The sequence below is a fragment of the Stylophora pistillata genome, chromosome 7 (assembly GCF_964205215.1).
Source record: "Stylophora pistillata chromosome 7, jaStyPist1.2, whole genome shotgun sequence".
NCBI classification, from domain to species: domain Eukaryota; kingdom Metazoa; phylum Cnidaria; class Anthozoa; order Scleractinia; family Pocilloporidae; genus Stylophora; species Stylophora pistillata.
This window is the reverse complement of record NC_142525.1, coordinates 32,148,217-32,166,192: the sequence shown is the minus strand read 5'-3', so window position 1 is coordinate 32,166,192 and position 17,976 is coordinate 32,148,217. Positions and strand designations below refer to the sequence as shown.

At 38.3% G+C, this 17,976-nt stretch overlaps 2 protein-coding genes across 3 annotated transcripts; both read right to left on the bottom strand.

Annotated features, from left to right (window-relative positions):
• Positions 1 to 4,624: 4,624 nt before the first annotated feature.
• LOC111331750 (uncharacterized) lies at positions 4,625 to 10,442 on the bottom strand. 2 transcript variants are annotated; one of them, XM_088728965.1, is made up of 3 exons: positions 10,166 to 10,442; positions 6,769 to 7,140; positions 4,625 to 6,349 (listed from the first exon to the last, which is right to left on the bottom strand). In XM_088728965.1, the coding sequence occupies exons 2-3, from the start codon at positions 7,111 to 7,113 to the stop codon at positions 5,540 to 5,542; spliced, it is 1,155 nt and encodes a 384-aa protein (XP_088585091.1). In that variant the 5' UTR covers positions 7,114 to 7,140; positions 10,166 to 10,442; the 3' UTR covers positions 4,625 to 5,539. The 2 variants fall into 2 exon arrangements, with proteins under 2 accessions (XP_088585091.1, XP_022792662.2); XM_022936927.2 differs by having other exon boundaries at positions 6,769 to 10,442.
• Positions 10,443 to 11,320: 878 nt separating this feature from the next.
• Positions 11,321 to 16,660, bottom strand: LOC148727463 (melanocyte-stimulating hormone receptor-like). Its single transcript, XM_088728708.1, has 2 exons — positions 16,048 to 16,660; positions 11,321 to 12,815 (listed from the first exon to the last, which is right to left on the bottom strand). The coding sequence occupies exon 2, from the start codon at positions 12,801 to 12,803 to the stop codon at positions 11,868 to 11,870; it is 936 nt and encodes a 311-aa protein (XP_088584834.1). The 5' UTR covers positions 12,804 to 12,815; positions 16,048 to 16,660; the 3' UTR covers positions 11,321 to 11,867.
• Between the last annotated feature and the right edge of the window lie 1,316 nt (positions 16,661 to 17,976).

The following is a 17,976-nucleotide window of genomic DNA, read 5'->3' as shown; positions in this document are numbered from 1 at the left end:
AAAACTACAGTAACAGTAATGCTTGGCTTTGACACTTCAGCCATGAATGGATGACCACAATAGTAGCACTTTTCATTGCTTTCAGACTTAGGAAAACTACAGTAACAGTAATGCTTGGCTTTTTCTCTTGACAATTCACAAAGTGGAAATTGCCTTTTTGATGAACTATGAGGAGATCTTCGTGTAGGTTTCTCTTTTTTTCTCTTCTTCTCCCCATACACACAGAATAAGCTGTACAGATCAGTCTCGACCCAGAATGCAGAGATTTTCTTGTTTTTAAAACAAAAATTCAAACTTGAGTGCTCCCAATTTTAAGTGTGTTTTCACGAAAACAAAAGATAAACAACAATTCTAGGGAACTATGGTTTCATTGATTGGGTGGGGTCACTAACCAGATACTTGAGTCCTTAGAACAGAATAGTTCATTTTAGGCAGTCGGTTTATTCGATGGATTGGGTCATTAGAGATCGTTGGGTCACTAGAGATAACTGAGTCACTGGAACGAGTTAGTTTATTTGAGACAGTCGGGTCATTTGCGTGGATTGCTTCATTAGAGATGGTGGGGTCACTAAAGATAATTGAGTTATTGGAACAGATAAGTTCATTTGAGGCAATCAGGTCATTTGCGTGGATTGGTTCATAAGAGATGTTAGGTTCACAAGAAATAATTGGGTCACTGGAACAGATTGGTTCATCTGAGAGAGTCCGGTTCTTTTGCCTGGATTGGTTCATTAGGGATGGTGGGCTTACTAGAGATAATTGGGTCACTGGAACAGATTGGCTCATTTGAGAGAGTCCGGTCTTTTGCCTGGATTGGTTCATTAGAGATTGTGGGGTCACTAGAGATAATTGGATCATTGCAACAGATTGGTTCATTTGAGACAGTCTGGTCTTTTGCCTGGATTGGTTCATTAGAGATGGTGGGGTCACTATAGATAATTGGCTCATTGGAACAGATTGGTTCATTTGAGACAGTCTGGTCTTTTGCCTGGATTGGTTCATTAGAGATGGTGGGGTCACTACAGATAATTGGGTCATTGGACCAGATTGGTTCATTTGAGACAGTCTGGTCTTTTGCCTGGATTGGTTCATTAGAGATGGTGGGGTCACTACAGATAATTGGGTCATTGGAACAGATTCGTTCATTTGAGACAGTCTGGTCTTTTGCCTGGATTGGTTCATTAGAGATGGTGGGGTCACTACAGATAATTGGATCATTGGAAGAGACTGGTTACAGATGGTGGGGTCACTGGAGATAATTGGGTCATTGGAACAGATTGGTTCAATTGAGACAGTCTGGTCTCTTGCCTGGATTGGTTCATTAGAGATGGTGGGGTCACTAGAGATAATTGTATCATTGGAACAGATTGGTTTATTGGAGACAGTTGGGTCAGGAGGCCCTATGTGCCACGAGGCGTGAAAAGGATTGATGATGACTGCAGCTGCCTACACGACCACGAAATTTCTTTCTTTTCATCTGAGCGACTCAAAACTAAATATTCAGAAAAAAGTAGCTAATTCAAGAATTATTCCAGAGCATTTGGAAACAATTTTAAACCCTTTACTTTAAAAGAAGATTTTGGGCACGTTGCCAAATGTAAGTTAGTTAGCTTTCTGTCCTTTCTTCCTTACCCTTCTCCAATGTAAGTTATTGAGACGCAAGATGCCGTACTATTTTCTGTAATCTTAGCATTATTGCACTCAAATATAGCGCATTTTCAAGTAAGTATCGAAAGTGATCTTAGATTCCTTTGCTCTTGCTTTACCTCGCTCCTTTATTGGTCCGTAAAACTCGTGTCTCCATCTCAACCAATCAAATGCAACCTGGTCACTCACGTTTTCCCGCGCTCCTAATCTGTGTCAGTTTTTAATTTGATTTCTCGTTGGTTAATGATAATGTTAAACTCTGTTCTGATTGGTAGTTTTGATTAAGTCATCTTCACGCGACATGCCCGAAAGAGGCATTACCAAGGAAATGTGCTCAGTAACAAGCAGGGATAAGATAAAGTAAAAAAAACAAACCCACCTCATTCTCATGGAACATTGTAATTTATTTATACAGGCACACTTTTCGCTAATCTTTATCCTGCAGAGAACAGAATATTGCGTCCATCACTATTTTTCTCCAAATATACAACTGACTGGAAACTTAGCTAACACTCTTAGTATTCTTCGTTCATTCTTTCAAGGAAAGCTTGAATTGCAATATAATTCAAAATTATTTGTGACATTGACTCATTACGTAAACAACGCATCATCTAGATCATTACAGTATTCACGTCTTTTCTCTCTGCTCAAACTTATAACATAAATTTCTGCTACAAAGCTTCTTATGCAAAATTCATCAATGTCTCGGTTCTGTAATTGATGACTGCATTTAATTAACTTAAAGATGTCTGTCAAAGGAAGGCTAATGCATCCCTATTTTCAGTTGACGAACGAGCCAATATCCGCATCAGTTTTCTTCTCACTCTGAATACCTAACTTTCATTCATGACAGTTAAATGTATCTTCAAAAATCACATTTGATAGTCTGACAACAACTGGAGGTTTCCTTCGTAATGTCATTTTTAGGATTAATCCGACTTACGACAAAACTGTTTTATTAAATCCTTCACTGCCTGTCTAACTCCGCTCATTTTCCAGCAGTAAAGGAACGGGTTGAGACTTGAATTTAAGAACACAAGAGATGTCGTATATCTTATACCAAGTGTTACAGATACTGCACTGAGAGAGAAAAGAGCTCCGAAAACACCCACCAAAGATCGTGGAAGATAACAAGCGAATAATGTTATCTGGACCCAAGCCCCCGCAGAAACAGTCCTACGATATCTGGCTATATTCAATGGAATTCCAGGTCCAGCTGGCTGCTCAACCTGGCCTTGTATTTGAGCTTGATTATGGCGGAGACGAAGAAATATCCTCGTGTAACAATAAGCTGACATTATCAAGCAGGTTATAGTGACTAAAGTAATGACATATCCAGTAATTATGGACCCCAAAATAGGCCAGAAGGCATCAATAAATGCCCAGATTACACCTATCAGCCAAATACAGCTTAAAACTACACTAACTCGTATCAGTGTTACAACTTGTCTATATCGCAGCCCTAGTAACAGAGCGAGAAGTCTGTCTACACTAATGGCGGTTACTATCACGCCAGACACTAAACTAAAAAGCAAACTTATCTCGTCCACCCACTTGCCAAAGCCAGTGCACAGTTGTGGCCGTCCGTTTAAATCCAAAAGCAGCTGTGTGGCAAATAGAGGCTGAGAAACTAAGCCGACAATAAGATCAGTGATTGCGAGGCAACGATACAACAGTTTGGATGGCGGATGAAGGTAAGACTCCTTGTGGAGGGCGATGAGGATAACGCAATTTCCAAGAGATGCAACGACGGACAGAATAATGTTGAATGCAGCGAGAAACACAATGTTGTATTTCCCATGTACATTGTAGCAATAAAGTGTCGCAGTTGGCTGGTGTTGTTCACTTTCAGTCACGTTCACCATTTTTCTTGTTTCCTAAATAATTAGTTTAATGACAATTTGGTGAGTTTGACTCATAAAGTCGAACAATTGATCTGATGTATCATATAACTTGTATGGAGGAAGACGGGTTGTTACTGTAATGGATCCTAAGTCAAAAGGTGCAGGTAAAGCCCTGCACGGGTTCCTGTGTTATATTCTTGGAAAAGACTCAACTCCTGCAGTGCCTCACTTCATCCGGAATTACAGTTGAACCTCTCTACAGCGGTCGCCGTAAAGACCGAAGGAAGTGGCCATTGCAGAGAGGTGGCCGTTAGTTAAGGTAAAGTAAAGTAAAGTAAAGTCTTAAGCACTCTAAACAACAAACGTGTTTAGTTACAATGATAAGGTTGAGATCGGACGTCAGCATTATCAGGCGCCTCTAGCAGCCGCTTCAGTCCATGTAACGATCTCACCTCCCCACCAATCCCACCCCAGGGGAGGACATCCACCACACAGTAATCTCGTGGGTGGGAAATTAAACTCTCCTACCCCTAACACTGCAGGAGACGGGGCCTACGGTTTATTCGTCCTTATGCGAGAAGACTGGAATATCTGTCCATTTCGTGATATTAAAGAAAGGTAGTAAATTCTCCTCAATTATTTTAAGACAATGAGTATTGGTTCGGCCGGGACTCTAACCCTCGACCTCCCGCACAACACATTTTGGAGCTCCGACGAAGGGCTAACGCTCGAAACGTCAGCTTTTGTAATCGTTACGCTGGCCAATTTACCATTTCAACTTTGTTGATATATCCAAATTATTTCGTTACTCCCACCGACGCAGCCCAAAACAGTTTCTTTCGAAACTATCGGCCTTTATTCAAAGATCTTCAAACTATCCAATATCTAATAGCTCTTCCCATTTTTGTTTGAACAGTAAAATAACCTCTTACAGCCAGCAATATAAACATGTTCAATAGATCAACGTTGGCGAAGGCCCAACTCTTTCAATTTTGCCCCCCCCCCTCCCCCCTCCCTTCTTTATTCGTTCTTAAGCAACAAATGGCTTCCTTAAAGCTTTTGTCCGTCGAAAGAGCACAAAACTACGAAATCAAAACATTGGCAGCGTGAAGAAATATGAGACCAGAGAGAGATAATGCGTCACTTCTTTGGTTTACTCCTCTCTCGCTGAAGTCATAAGAAGGCTTTGGCTCGTACATACATACATACCTACATACATTCATTCATTCATTCATACATTCATACATACATACATACATACATACATACATTCATACATACATACATATATACATACATACATACATACTTTATTTAACGTGACTAACACTTAGCTATATAAAGCTACTTTACAGGTCAGTCACGAAAGAAAAGATAAGTAAATCAACTTAGAAGCTATGTAAGTGTTTAAAATTATTTAGTATTATGGAACTGCCTAAATTGATAGAACTATTAACTTATAAAAACAAGAATAAATTGCGATAAGAGATTGCCTTGCCTTTAAAGTGTTCAAAATGATATAGAATATACAAACTACAATTATAAAACTATAATGCTTATATACTAAGAAAGCTCAGTTAATACAAAAAATAAGGAGCTATAAACCTGCAAGGTCGAGCTCCTTGAGTTCACGTTTAAAACTGCGATAGGTATCCATATTTCTCAAATTATTAAGAATAGTGTTCCATAAGCGGGGAGCTTGATATTTCCACGACTTAATCCCATTCTTTGGCCAATTAACTTTAGGTAATTTTGAAAAAGCATCACCACGTTAATTAGAATTAGAATTGCGTGTAGTCAATAACTCGGCAATGCATGCAGGTACGTTTCCATTCCAGATTGTTCGAAACACGGTACTTAACATTCTTGCAAGTCTTTGGTTAGCTAATGTGTTATTTCCATTCTTAGCAACTAATGCTTCATAAGAAGAACTTTTCTCCTGATAAACGAAGTAGAGCGATCGCTCGTTTAGTTTTTTGAGTTCGTAAATAGAAACTGCGATGCTTGTTAAGGGTGGAATATTGAGAGAGGAGTCGCCATTATTTTACTTATTTTCCAATCCAATGCTGTGTGGTGGAGATTTGACTGGAAGTACATCGGAAGTTTGGATTGACGTAGTTGTAAAGACCAAAGTTTTGTTCATGTGGACTTGCCCCGGCAACGCCGTTGAACTGGCATCCAGCCAATTGGGCGCTCAATGCACTATTAATATGCCACATCTCGTTCTGTATTTGCCATGTGCCAGCTGTGCATTCTTGACAAACAATGTTCCGTATGTTGATCAGTTCATATGTGCGACACTTTGCTCTCCATACGCCAAACAGATCATGTTTTTTAAGTTTTGCACGTGCGTAGTCGGTGTAAACGAGACCATCAGCTGGAAAGTTGCAAGTGACTCTGAGGTGGGTTGAAGCATCAGCGATTGACTTCATATGAGCCAAAGATAAGCGATATGTATTCCAATTTATGGTGTTCCCCTCTTCATTTACAGGATGGTCCACACTAAAACCGTTTGATTTAAACTGGTTGTTGTTTCCGAGAGAAAAAGATTGTATTAGTGTCCAAACATAGCCGGGTTCAGACTCAAAGTCGCAGAAGACTTTAAAAATATTTTTCTGGGAATCATACACATCGAACATTCCAGACACGTTATTGCCATTTTTTGCAACTTCCATGCATTCACGAGGATACTTTATTTTCTCGCACCGCTGACCAGTGTAATTTGCAGGACAAGTGCAGTTGTACCTCACGGTGGTAGGATTACAAATCTCCTGACAGGTCCCACCCTGGACACATGGATTGTCCTTGCAACATTTGTTAATACAGTGGTAATTTTCATGGGAAAAATGTCTTCCATTCTAATTATAACAAAATGAAAAAAGATCTATCAATGATAAGGTTTGCAGGAGTGATGTACCATGTTTGCCGAGAAATAAAAACGTGTGTGTGTGTGTTTTTTTTTCATGAAAAATCTTTTTTACGTACTGGTAAGCTATATGTAATAATTTATAAGAACAGAACCTCCAGGTTTATTCAGAGATCGCCCGTGATCGCAACTGAGGAATCTTTAATATGGAGTGATTTTCGTCCATTCTCATGTAGCAGAAAACCATTCTAGGGAGAAAACTATTTAACAGTAGCCAATGTTCGAAAATAGACCTTTTGGAGCTCAGTTGTCCCATTACAAAGTTCATGAGGGTATATTGGATATCATAAATTAGAAAAGAAATCTATCTGCAGGGAGTTAAGGTGGTTAATTTGGTTAGCTTGCACTTACATCAGACAAAGAGTACTCTCGCCCAAGATCGTAATACACCACTCCATATTTGTATCTTAGTGCATCTGGTTTCATGTATCTGTTCGCATCATTCATTTCACAGTTTCCTTGTGCAGCGTTGTATAGGTAATTCATGGAGACACAACGACAGTCATTTATGCACAGAATGTGACATTCAGGAATCGTTGTGACTGTTGTAACCTTAAACATGTGACCTTCTAGGGCGTGGTCGGCGACGACGTTCTCGCTTATATGGAAACTGAACGTTTGGCAAATATTCTCTGCAGAAACTTCTTTGAGCATCGGGAGCAGCAATATCAACTTAAACCATAGAGGAATCTCCATTCCACCTCTGAAAATGAAGCTTGAAAACTAAAAAGATAAATATAAACATTGTTTTAAAATAGCCGACCGGAATTAGAAGTTGAAGGCATACTCTGTTTGAAAACTTGTGCCCGCTAGAAAAGAGACTGCCAAAAAGGCAGCAAGACACGAAAGCTACATAACTAACTTGTATTTGAATTGTCTAGATACGGTTATGGATCAATTTCTTTTCTCTAAACTAAAATGGAGGATGACAAGAGCTTGATTTCTGTGAGTTGCGCAAATTGTTTCACGTGTTTAAGAAGGAAAAAGTCACTCAAAAATATTTCATAGCCAAAGGAAATTAACTTTAAAAGCTTTGAATACAAATTGCTTGGAGCTTATTAATGAAGCTTGAACAATTCTCCGCTTTCATACCATATGGCAAACTTTGTCTTGAGTTGTAAACTTGCACTCTAACTACATTTTATTATGGATTCACAATGAGTTTGTTTTGAACTCAAATTTATGTTTAGTTTCACTCAGTAATGTGAAGTTTTCTTTTTATCCTAGCAGATATTATACATTTGAAAGTTTTCTTGATGAGGGTTTTAACCTCCTGTGAAAATTTTCCAAGAAAGTAATGAACTATTGCCTTTTTTTGTGATATCTGCTTATAATGTGTAGTCTTTAATTGCCATTAATCTTCAATTATCGGGGAGCTAACGGCGAACACGAACTCGATTCTTTGGGGATCTTTCGTTTACACGGACATGTAGAATAAAGAAAACTACTCATTGATAACATTACAGAAACATTCCTGTGATAAACTTCCTAAATGTAACATGAGGATGAAGACAACTTTGCTTTCTAGCACTCGACTGAACGGGATTTCGTCTAGTACCTTATTGTTCAGTGTTTTCACCAGCATCTCAGTGTTTCCGTCTCGATTTTACTTTAGCCCTTTAACAGTTATTCAACAGAAGCCTTCATATTCTCAAGTCTGAAGTGATGTTCCAAATATTTCTAAAACATTCATCTCAAATGCATTCAAGTATCCTTAAGTTCTTACTCATTTCTTGAATGAATTTAACGTTACCTTAGATGCTACTACTGGGGTTTGTTTTTCTTATTTCTGTCTTCGCAGAGCCAGTTCCACTTCGATGAAAACCAACGAAATTACACAGACTAAGCAAGGTCTTCCTAGTACTTATGCTCTAAGTATGTGTCGTCAATCACGTCAGATATTTATGACATTTCACAAACGGAGTTTATTTACTTAACATCGAGCGCGTCATCTCAGATCCAATCACAACAAGAATGTTTTATTTATTTCTGCGAATGAATTCAATGGTGACAATCTACTGCGAAGGGAAGAATTACTTTGCAACTCAAAACGTGAATTTAGAATGATTGAGTGGGTTACCGCAGGCAACTAAATATATTGGCAACAGCCGGTTTTATCAAAAAGAAAGACTGAAATGTAAATTTTCTTCAGGAAAAAAGGATTTTACTTGATAGTTAGATAGCGCATGGCCTAAAATGTATGTGGTGAATACTTCGGGCCATGAGAGAACTTACAGTCCGTAAATAAAAATCTTGTTTAAGGACGGTAGCAAAACTAGGAGGTGAGATAAATATCATTAGGAATTCAAATAAATGTAACTTTTTCAAGCTTTTAACAGAAATTTTCGGTTAAGCAAAACCTAGATAAAGATATCATTGGATTACCAATAAAATATTGTTTAGACACGTTAAAATGAGTTGTGTGGTCTGTAATCTTCAGTAATTCCGCCATACATAAGTTAAGACGAGGTTAACCGTTAGCCGTAAAACGCACAAAAATACTCGGCCGTGTAGCGTAAAAATTGAAACATTTTAACCGTAAGTCGTTCAAAAAACTTAAGAATTAAATTTTTTCTCTTGATCGTAACGGAAAGAAATTAACCGGTGGCAGTAAAGAGGAGTTTACTGCCGTCGTGTGACATGTTGCAAACAATAGTCTCGTTAACAGATAAAACCGGCCCAATGTTAACAAGATTAAACAGCATTGGACGATTCGATTGAGGCCTTGAGTATCGCCCACGGAATCGTCAAGGAATGTGAAGAATATTTTTTTGAAAATGCTGTAGATTGGCGAAAGCTTGGAATAAAAAGAAATTCACTCTTGGCTCAAGGCCCCAATCAAATGGTCCATTTAATCAACGGCTGAAGGACAAGTTCACGGTTTACCGAATAACATTGTTTCTACTCATTTTTGTTCTTCGAAGAAAATATTCAACTCCGGTAAAAGATTAAGAAAAAAAAAGAGTAGGGGCCTGAACGCTCTGGGCCATGAATATTTTGTTAACATGTGAAAACAATTGTAATCAATACCGTGGGATAAACACACCCGGTAATTTTTGTCCTACCAAATTTTGTCTCCAAAGGTGTAAAAAATGGGAGCTTTTTAATTTACAAGCCATGATTTGAAGGAAAACGACAATTGAAAAAATTTAATTTTACTTTTAAAATAAGAAACGTTTGGGCAGAAGCCCACCCAAGTGTTTTTTTTTTTTTCAACGCCCGCACAATTACACTGTGAAGATGAAAGATTCGTGCATGACCGCGATCAGTACTCCGATTACTCAGAATACGACTCTTACGGCTCCCAAGTTTACATTCCAGCCTACACCTCCAGGTCCGAGTACTTTTCAAGTTGTACATCCATGTCATTAACAATTTGTTGATAATAAATATTTTGCTGTTTTTCAGTGCGCCATCGATTGACAATGTAATAATTTGGCGGAGACAGATTTTTGTGAGATTTAATTTCTGGTTGAGCCTAGCAGATTTTGTCCGCAGGACAGTGCGCTTAAGATATATGTTTATGTCTTTGTAATAAAGATCGTTTTGATAAGAATGAAACAGTTGATGTTTAGCAATGCTAATACTTAGCCCTCTGACGAGGTATTCTTGAAATGTTTAGCAAATCCAATACTATCAGAGCATAAATCCTTCCATTCTTTTTGTTAAGAATACCTTTAATCCAGTGCGCAATTATTTTCCACCGGAATCTGCTTTCAACTCAAATTGGGTATAACTTTTAACTTACCTCACTAGATGTTGATGTGTTGAGAGCAGATTAGATGCGGGTTATTTCGGCTTTATTTGTAATTCCAATGAAGTTGTCACCTGTTATTCTTCAGAATTAACAACCAGTTTTGAAGTTAAGCGTGAACAATACACATAACGTAGTGATGCAAAAAATTTTCCACAAACTCACGTAGTGATGGAAAAATTTCCACAATAGCCGAGGCAATTGAGATAATGACATTAAATTACATCGAAAATGCTGCACATAGTATAATCATGAATGTCTAGTTCATGAGAAAAGTCTTAACCACGCGCTCCTTAATTTTAATGTTATTGTACTGCAGCTGCCTCTGCCTCGATTGGGATCGCCACCTTGTCGCGGTGGGGCGGCTTGCGTTCCTCAGTGACCCCTAGAGCTATGTTGGCTGGAGTCAGGGTAGGGGCCAGACGAAGAGTGATCCCACTGCCCCTCCAGGGTGGGGATTGGGCAAAGGGCTGATAACCCTCTCCCGTAAAAAAAGAATTATTACAGAAATCAGGAGGCCCTATGTGCCACGAGGCATGAAAAGGATTGATGATGACTGCAGCTGCCTACACGACCATGAACTTTCTTTCTTTTCGTCTGAGCGACTCAAAACTAAATATTCAGAAAAAAGTAGCTAATTCGAGAATTATTCCAGAGCATTTGGAAACAATTTTCAATCCTTTACTTTAAAAGACGATTTTGGGCACGTTGCCAATTGTAAGTTAGTTAGCATTCTGTCCTTTCTTCCTTACCCTTCTCCAGTGTAAGTTATTGAAAGATACCGCAATATTGTTTGTAATATTAGCATTATTGCACTCAAATGTAGCGCATTTGCAAGTAAGTGTCGAAAGTTATCTTAGATTCCTTTGGTTTTGCTTTACCTCGCTCCTTGATTGGTCCGTAAAACTCGTGCCTCCATCTCAACCAATCAAATGCAACCTGGTCACTCACGTTTTCCCGCGCTCCAAATTTGTGTCAGGTTTTAATTTGATTTCTCGTTGGTTAATGATAATGTTAAACTCTGTTCTGATTGGTAGTTTTGATTAAGTCATCTTTACGCGACATACCCGAAAGAGGCATTACCAAGGAAATGTGCTCAGTAACAAGCAGGGATAAGACAAATTAAAAAGCAAGCCCACCTCCTTCTCAAGGAACATTGTAATTTATTCATAATCAATACAGGCACGCTTTTCGCTAATCTTTATCCTCAGACAACAGAATACTGCGTCCATCACTATTTTCCTCCAAATATACAACTGACTGGAAACTTAGCTAGCACTCTCAGTATTCTTCGTTCATTCTTTCAAGGAAAGCTTGAATTGCAATATAATTTAAAATTATTTATGTAACATTGACTCATTACGTAAACAATATATCATCTAGATCATTACAGTATTCATCTCTTTCTCTGTGCTCAAACTTATAATATACATTTCTGCTACAAAGCTTCTTATGTAAAATTCATCAATGTCTCGGTTCTGTAATTGATGACTGCATTTAATTGACTTAAAGATGTCTGTCAAAGGAAGGCCAATGCATCCCTATTTTCAGTTGACGAACGAGCCAATATCCGCATCAGTTTTCTTCTCACTCTGAATACCTAACTTTCATTCATGACAGTTAAATGTATCTTCAAAAATCACATTTGATAGTCTGACAACAACTGGAGGTTTCCTTCGTGATGTCACATTTAGGATTAATCTGACTTACGACAAAACTGTTTTATTAAATCCTTCACTGCCTGTCTAACTCCGCTCATTTTCCAGCAGTAAAGGAACGGGTTGAGACTTGAATTTAAGAACACAAGAGATGTCGTACACCTTATACCAAGTGTTACAGATACTGCACTGAGAGAGAAAAGAGCTCCGAAAACACCCACCAAAGATCGTGGAAGATAACAAGCGAATAATGTTATCTGGACCCAAGCCCCCGCAGAAACAGTCCTACGATATCTAGCTATATTCAATGGAATTCCAGGTCCAGCTGGTTGCTCAACCTGGCCTTGTATTTGAGCTTGATTATGGCGGAGACGAAGAAATATCCTCGTATAACAATAAGCTGAGATTATCAAGCAAGTTATAGTGACTAAAGTAATGACATATCCAGTAATTATGGACCCCAAAATAGGCCAGAAGGCATCAATAAATGCACAGATTACACCTATCAGCCAAATAAAGCTTAAAACTACACTAACTCGTATCAGTGTTACAACTTGTCTATATCGCAGCCCTAGTAACAGAGCGAGAACTCTGTCTACACTAATGGCGGTTACTATCACGCCAGACACTAAACTAAAAACCAAACTTATCTCGTCCACCCACTTGCCAAAGCCAGTGCACAGTTGTGGCCGTCCGTTTAAATCCAAAAGCAGCTGAGTGGCAAATAGAGGCTGAGAAACTAAGCCGACAATAAGATCAGTGATTGCGAGGCAACGATACAACAGTTTTGATGGCGGATGAAGGTAAGACTCCTTGTGGAGGGCGATGAGGATAACGCAATTTCCAAGAGATGCAACGACAGACAGAATAATGTTGAATGCAGCGAGAAACACAATGTTGTAAGTCCCATGTACATTAGAGCAATAAAGTGTCGCAGTTGGCTGGTGTTGTTCACTTTCAGTCATGTTCACCATTTTTCTTGTTTCCTAAATAATTAGTTTAATGACAATTTGGTGAGTTTGACTCATAAAGTCGAACAATTGATCTGATGTATCATATAACTTGTATGGAGGAAGACGGGTTGTTACTGTAATGGATCCTAAATCACAAAGTGCAGGTAAAGCCCTGCACGGGTTCCTGTGTTATATTCTTGGAAAAGACTCCACTCCTGCAGCACCTCACTTCATCCGGAATTACAGTTGAACCTCTCTACAGCGGTCACCGTAAAGACCGAAGAAAGTGGCCATTGCAGAGAGGTGGTCGTTAGTTAAGGTTCGACCGTATAACTGAAGTAGATTCCTATAAACTTCGGGTAAATCGACAAAATCCTGATTGGTAACCTTGCAATGCATTAATCGTCTATCACGAGAATAGTGAAAAGTAAGAATTCTATGTTATTAACGTCAAAAAATTATCTTAGAAAGTGAGGATCACGGGCTTTCTGAGAACACCGTTTCTACAAATGCGATCCAATATATATAGGTCACTAACCAAGCTTGTTCGGTCAAGATGGCTGGATATTGGCCGAGTTCTATTTTTGCATTTTTCATGGACCGAGACGAAGTCGAGGTCCAAAAAAATGTGAAAAAAAAGAACGAGGCTAATATCCAGCCATCTTGACCGAACAAGCTTGGTTAATAAAGGATTTATTAAATCGCAAAAAGATTCGCTTGCGAATCAGTGCCTCGCAAAAATAGTCTGCGAGGTTTTCGAAGTTATAAATAGTGATCATCCACCAAGGAGTATTAAAGAGCTAATCGGACATAGAAACAATTATTATGAGCTAAGAGGTAACGACATTTTAAGGTGCCAGAGGCCAAAATACAACCTATGGTTTAAAATCGTGGAGGTTTACGGCACCAAAACTATGGAACTCAATACCTGACTCGTATAGAACTATTCGGTCTTTTAAGGTTTTTAAAAATTCTATTAAGAAATATTAGACTTGTCGGGTTTGATATGATCGTAAATTTATATCTTGTAATTATTAATCAGTCTTAGCTTAATTTTATTTTATAAATAAGTTCTATCTAGTCCTGTAAATAGATTTCAATTTCAATTTTTAATCTTACATCTTTTTAGTTACTTGTTTAAGGTATTTTATTTTCTGTGTTATACCCGCAAACTAGCTGGTGAGTTTTTACTCACAGAAGCTAAGCTTGACTTGATAAACTTGACTTGATTTGAAGAATTAGGAATGACTTGTTTACTTCGAGAGCCTTGATAGAAAGCCAACTGAGTTTGTAGCACAACAAACTCACGAGAGTCGTTTCTGTTTTATTTGTTTTGACTAACTTCTGCCACTTTTTGCGTTTCCATCGCCGAAATTGTCCAAGAATTACGTAGCTCTAATTCTATTTTTTTCATGCGAGGGATCCCTGCGGGTAATCTCGAGCGGGCAGGATGGGCCCATCTTGCCCGCTTGGGTAGCCAATCAGAAGTCAGGATTCGCTTTATCTTGCCCACGGGTGCTGTGAGTGACGTAATAACACCGCTTCTTTATGGATTTAATAGTTTATTGACATCGAATTTGTTACTGTCTTGTCACTGTACAATTTTGTCCGTTAGATCAATATAAATGAATAGGCTATCACTTGGTTCCTTGATGAATATCCTGTCCACGGTAAGTAGTAAGTTCGAAGCAACTTAAAAGGGTCGATTTTAAATACAATGTGGCCGGTAAGACATAATTCAGAAGCCAATACAACCACTTGAAATCAACAAACTACATCAATTATCTAGAGCAATGTTTTTGATAACAGGTCATGCTATTTTTATCAATCGCTTCTCGTAATTATCAGCCAACTCTACACATTAATTAGAAAGGAAATAGGCTTTACTCTTTCCGTTTTCGAAACGTGTTTTGCTCTGGTCCTAAACGGTTACTTGGAACGTTTCTTATCAGTTTCAAAGGTGGTTACTGCAATTCTTTTCATTGCTGGAACTTGTTTAACCTGTTTTACAAGATTTAGGTGTTGCTATCTTCCTTGTTACCAAATTTATTTCTCATAGCAACTTCGGAGACCACGAAAAATTCAATTGAATTAAAAAACTCAATGACCTTATATTTCTTACCAGCATGCGTTTTATACTAAAGTTAAACGGCCATGACCGTTTGGCCAACCATACACACTTAATAAAGACGATTCACACAAATTGACAGACGTCGTCTTTTCATTGTTATTGTTTTGTTTGGTTATGATGAATACATGAAGTTCATATATTTTGAACTGCGGTTATAGATACGTATGATGCACGATCCTCGCAGTAGAGAGCACTATTTATGCAAAAGCGAAATCAGGCCTGAAAAAAATCAGGCCTGTACGGGATTCGAACTACTGACCTCGACGATACTAGTGCAGCGCTCTACCAATTGAGCTAACAAGCCAACTGGGAGCAGGCTGTTACGAATCAACTTAACGGCCTTCTCCCAGTTGGCTTGTTAGCTCAATTGGTAGAGCGCTGCACTAGTATCGCAGAGGTCAGTGGTTCGAATCCCGTACAGGCCTGACTTTTATTCAGGTCTGATTTTCGCTATTGCATAAATAGCGCTCTCTACTGCGAGGATCGTGCATCATACGTATTGTTTTGTTTGTTCTTTTTATTTTTTTTTTTTTTTTCAACTCATTCTCAGTCCTAGCTACAAAGAAGAAAGCACTGAAGCACATACTCTAACATTAATCACCGACTGGTCGCTGAAGATTTCATTCGAAAATACTTACTGAGGTCAGGATCCATCTCTAGAGAGACTTAAATGACTCCTCAGTATTTGACGGTGAAATTATAAATCTTTGCCATGTTCTATCAATGTTATTTCAGTTACTAATTCAGTTTTAGGATACTCGCGGTTGTATTATTAAATCTAAGTTTCTTTAGAAAAAAAAAAATAATAATAATAATAGACACGCACAAACCTTTTCATTACGACAGCGAATAAAGCAAGAAAATCACCCCAGATGTACAGAGTCATGAGGCAATAGAATTTCCAATATAATATACCGCTTTCGTTTTTTTTCAGATTTGGTAACGGTCATACCGAAGAGTTGGTTACGGTTTAATGTTTTATTCTTTTTCATTCCCGAATCGTTATCAATAAAAGATCATTTCAGTCCCATATTGAATCGAAACCCATCTGTTCAACTCAGTGTAGTTGACCTTATCTGATTAAATATGTTAACAAGTACCTGATCATCAGTGTTTGACAAAAGCGTTTCGTACCTTCGTGTTGTGATCAAAAGCTGCCTCTTGAAGCTCTCTTTACGGTGCGCAGTTAAGCATTTCTGCGGATCATAAACTACTCAAAGTAATATAGGGATTTATACATTTGGCGGAAGGAAACTGAAACAAATAGGCTCAAATATCAATAACCTTTTATCACTTTTATGTTTGTAACAAATTATAGCAACAGCACATGGCCTGGTTTCCAGTTATTAATTCTGTAAACAAGCGGAGTTGGTCTTCAAAGGTTAACATTTGTGCTCCTTTAAGAAAACCTCTTAATAAAGCCGAATGCCAACAAACTTCACTTCAAGTCTAAAAAGGCGTAAAACATTTCCCTTTTTTGAGCAGCCACTGTTTGATGAATCAAAGCGACGAGAATATTACCTTGTCTTTCTTTGATAATAGCTTCCATTTCCATTCATCTTCAATTTAATCAAGTACCTTTTCCTAAATGCTATGTGTTAACATAGCACCACTACGGTCTCTAAGAAGCACACTTAAATAAATTCTGGCTTTTCCATATGTCTAAATAAAGTTCTGTGTCCCCAAAAAGTTCTTTTTTGTCGCAGCAACGTCTAAAAAGTCACACTTTATAAACATGCGTCACAGGTTCGGAAGGATCTTCAGTTTAAAATTTTTCCGAAATGAAACTAAAGATTTATCTTATTTTTTTCAGGAAACAAATAATAAGAGTAGTCGAATCATTTAAAGGAGTGCCTTAAACTCATTAGTCTCACCTAAATGCCCTTAAGACTTCCTTCCTTCCTCATCTCCAAACATTCATTTTATCAAACATTGACTAATATTTCTATTACCGGCCTTTCCTTTGTAGCCCGCTTTACACTAAGTTGATCGCCTCTACAGAAAAAGAGTGTACTGAATGGTCGTGTTTACATCAGCCGTGTGTTTACATCGGGCAGTTTTCTAAAAGCACATGCCGAACCATGGCAACGTTAGATCAAAACTGAATCATCAGCTTAACATAATATGAATAAGGGAGATAGGTTTCTAAAACATCGTGTTCCCGTGTAGGTGGGGGGATTTAACAAATAATTTACTCCTATGAACTGAGTTCATGATGTCACTTGAGTTGGCCAACGCAGGTAGTTTCTAGAAATTCTTTACGGTGGCAAATTTAGATTATCAACTCAGTTGAAAAAACCAAATAAACATCATGTTTCAACAATGATTGAGATCGCTTTAAGAGGAGCTGAAATAATTGGCAGATGCGCGCATTGGAAACATAGAATTCTCGGTGAATCTTTCTCTCCCCTGTGACGATAGGTTTTCGGCGTGCGCACTGGACCTTCGCGGACGGCACAATAACAATAACAGGGGGTAACTAGCTTTGTAGAGCGACTCGGCAGCGAGAACGGGAACTCGTCACTATCCCCTGGTACAGACGACCTCTTCAAGCGACCTTATACGGACGTCAAAGACGAGACAATCTTTTGATTCCACAGTAAACTTTTATTCTAGGTCAGGCCAACAACTGACACGACCTCTAGCAAGTTCAAGTTGGTAATCGGAAAACCTCTACAAAGTACTTAGTTTAGTAGTACGTGTATAAACTCAGCTGCCAACTACCATGAGAACTAATTTTGCCAGAAAGACCATGAATACTTTTATTTACCTAAAAAATTTAACTAGAGTTGAACAAGAAAAGCACCGGTAGGCAGCTGCCCAATGGAGACAAAGTAACAATGCAAAATCTATTTCCAAAAACTACATAACTATGGCTTTTCTATATTTTTTGAAACGCTACAACGAAAGAGCCCAGGCGACTCTGAATAAATGGGAATGGTTACATATGAAAAATTCACAACTAAATATGTCCCAACACCCATGAAAAACCCTAACTGTAATATTTCTACGATAAATAGCAACAAATAAATATTTCCGCCATAATTTGCACAACCATTATGG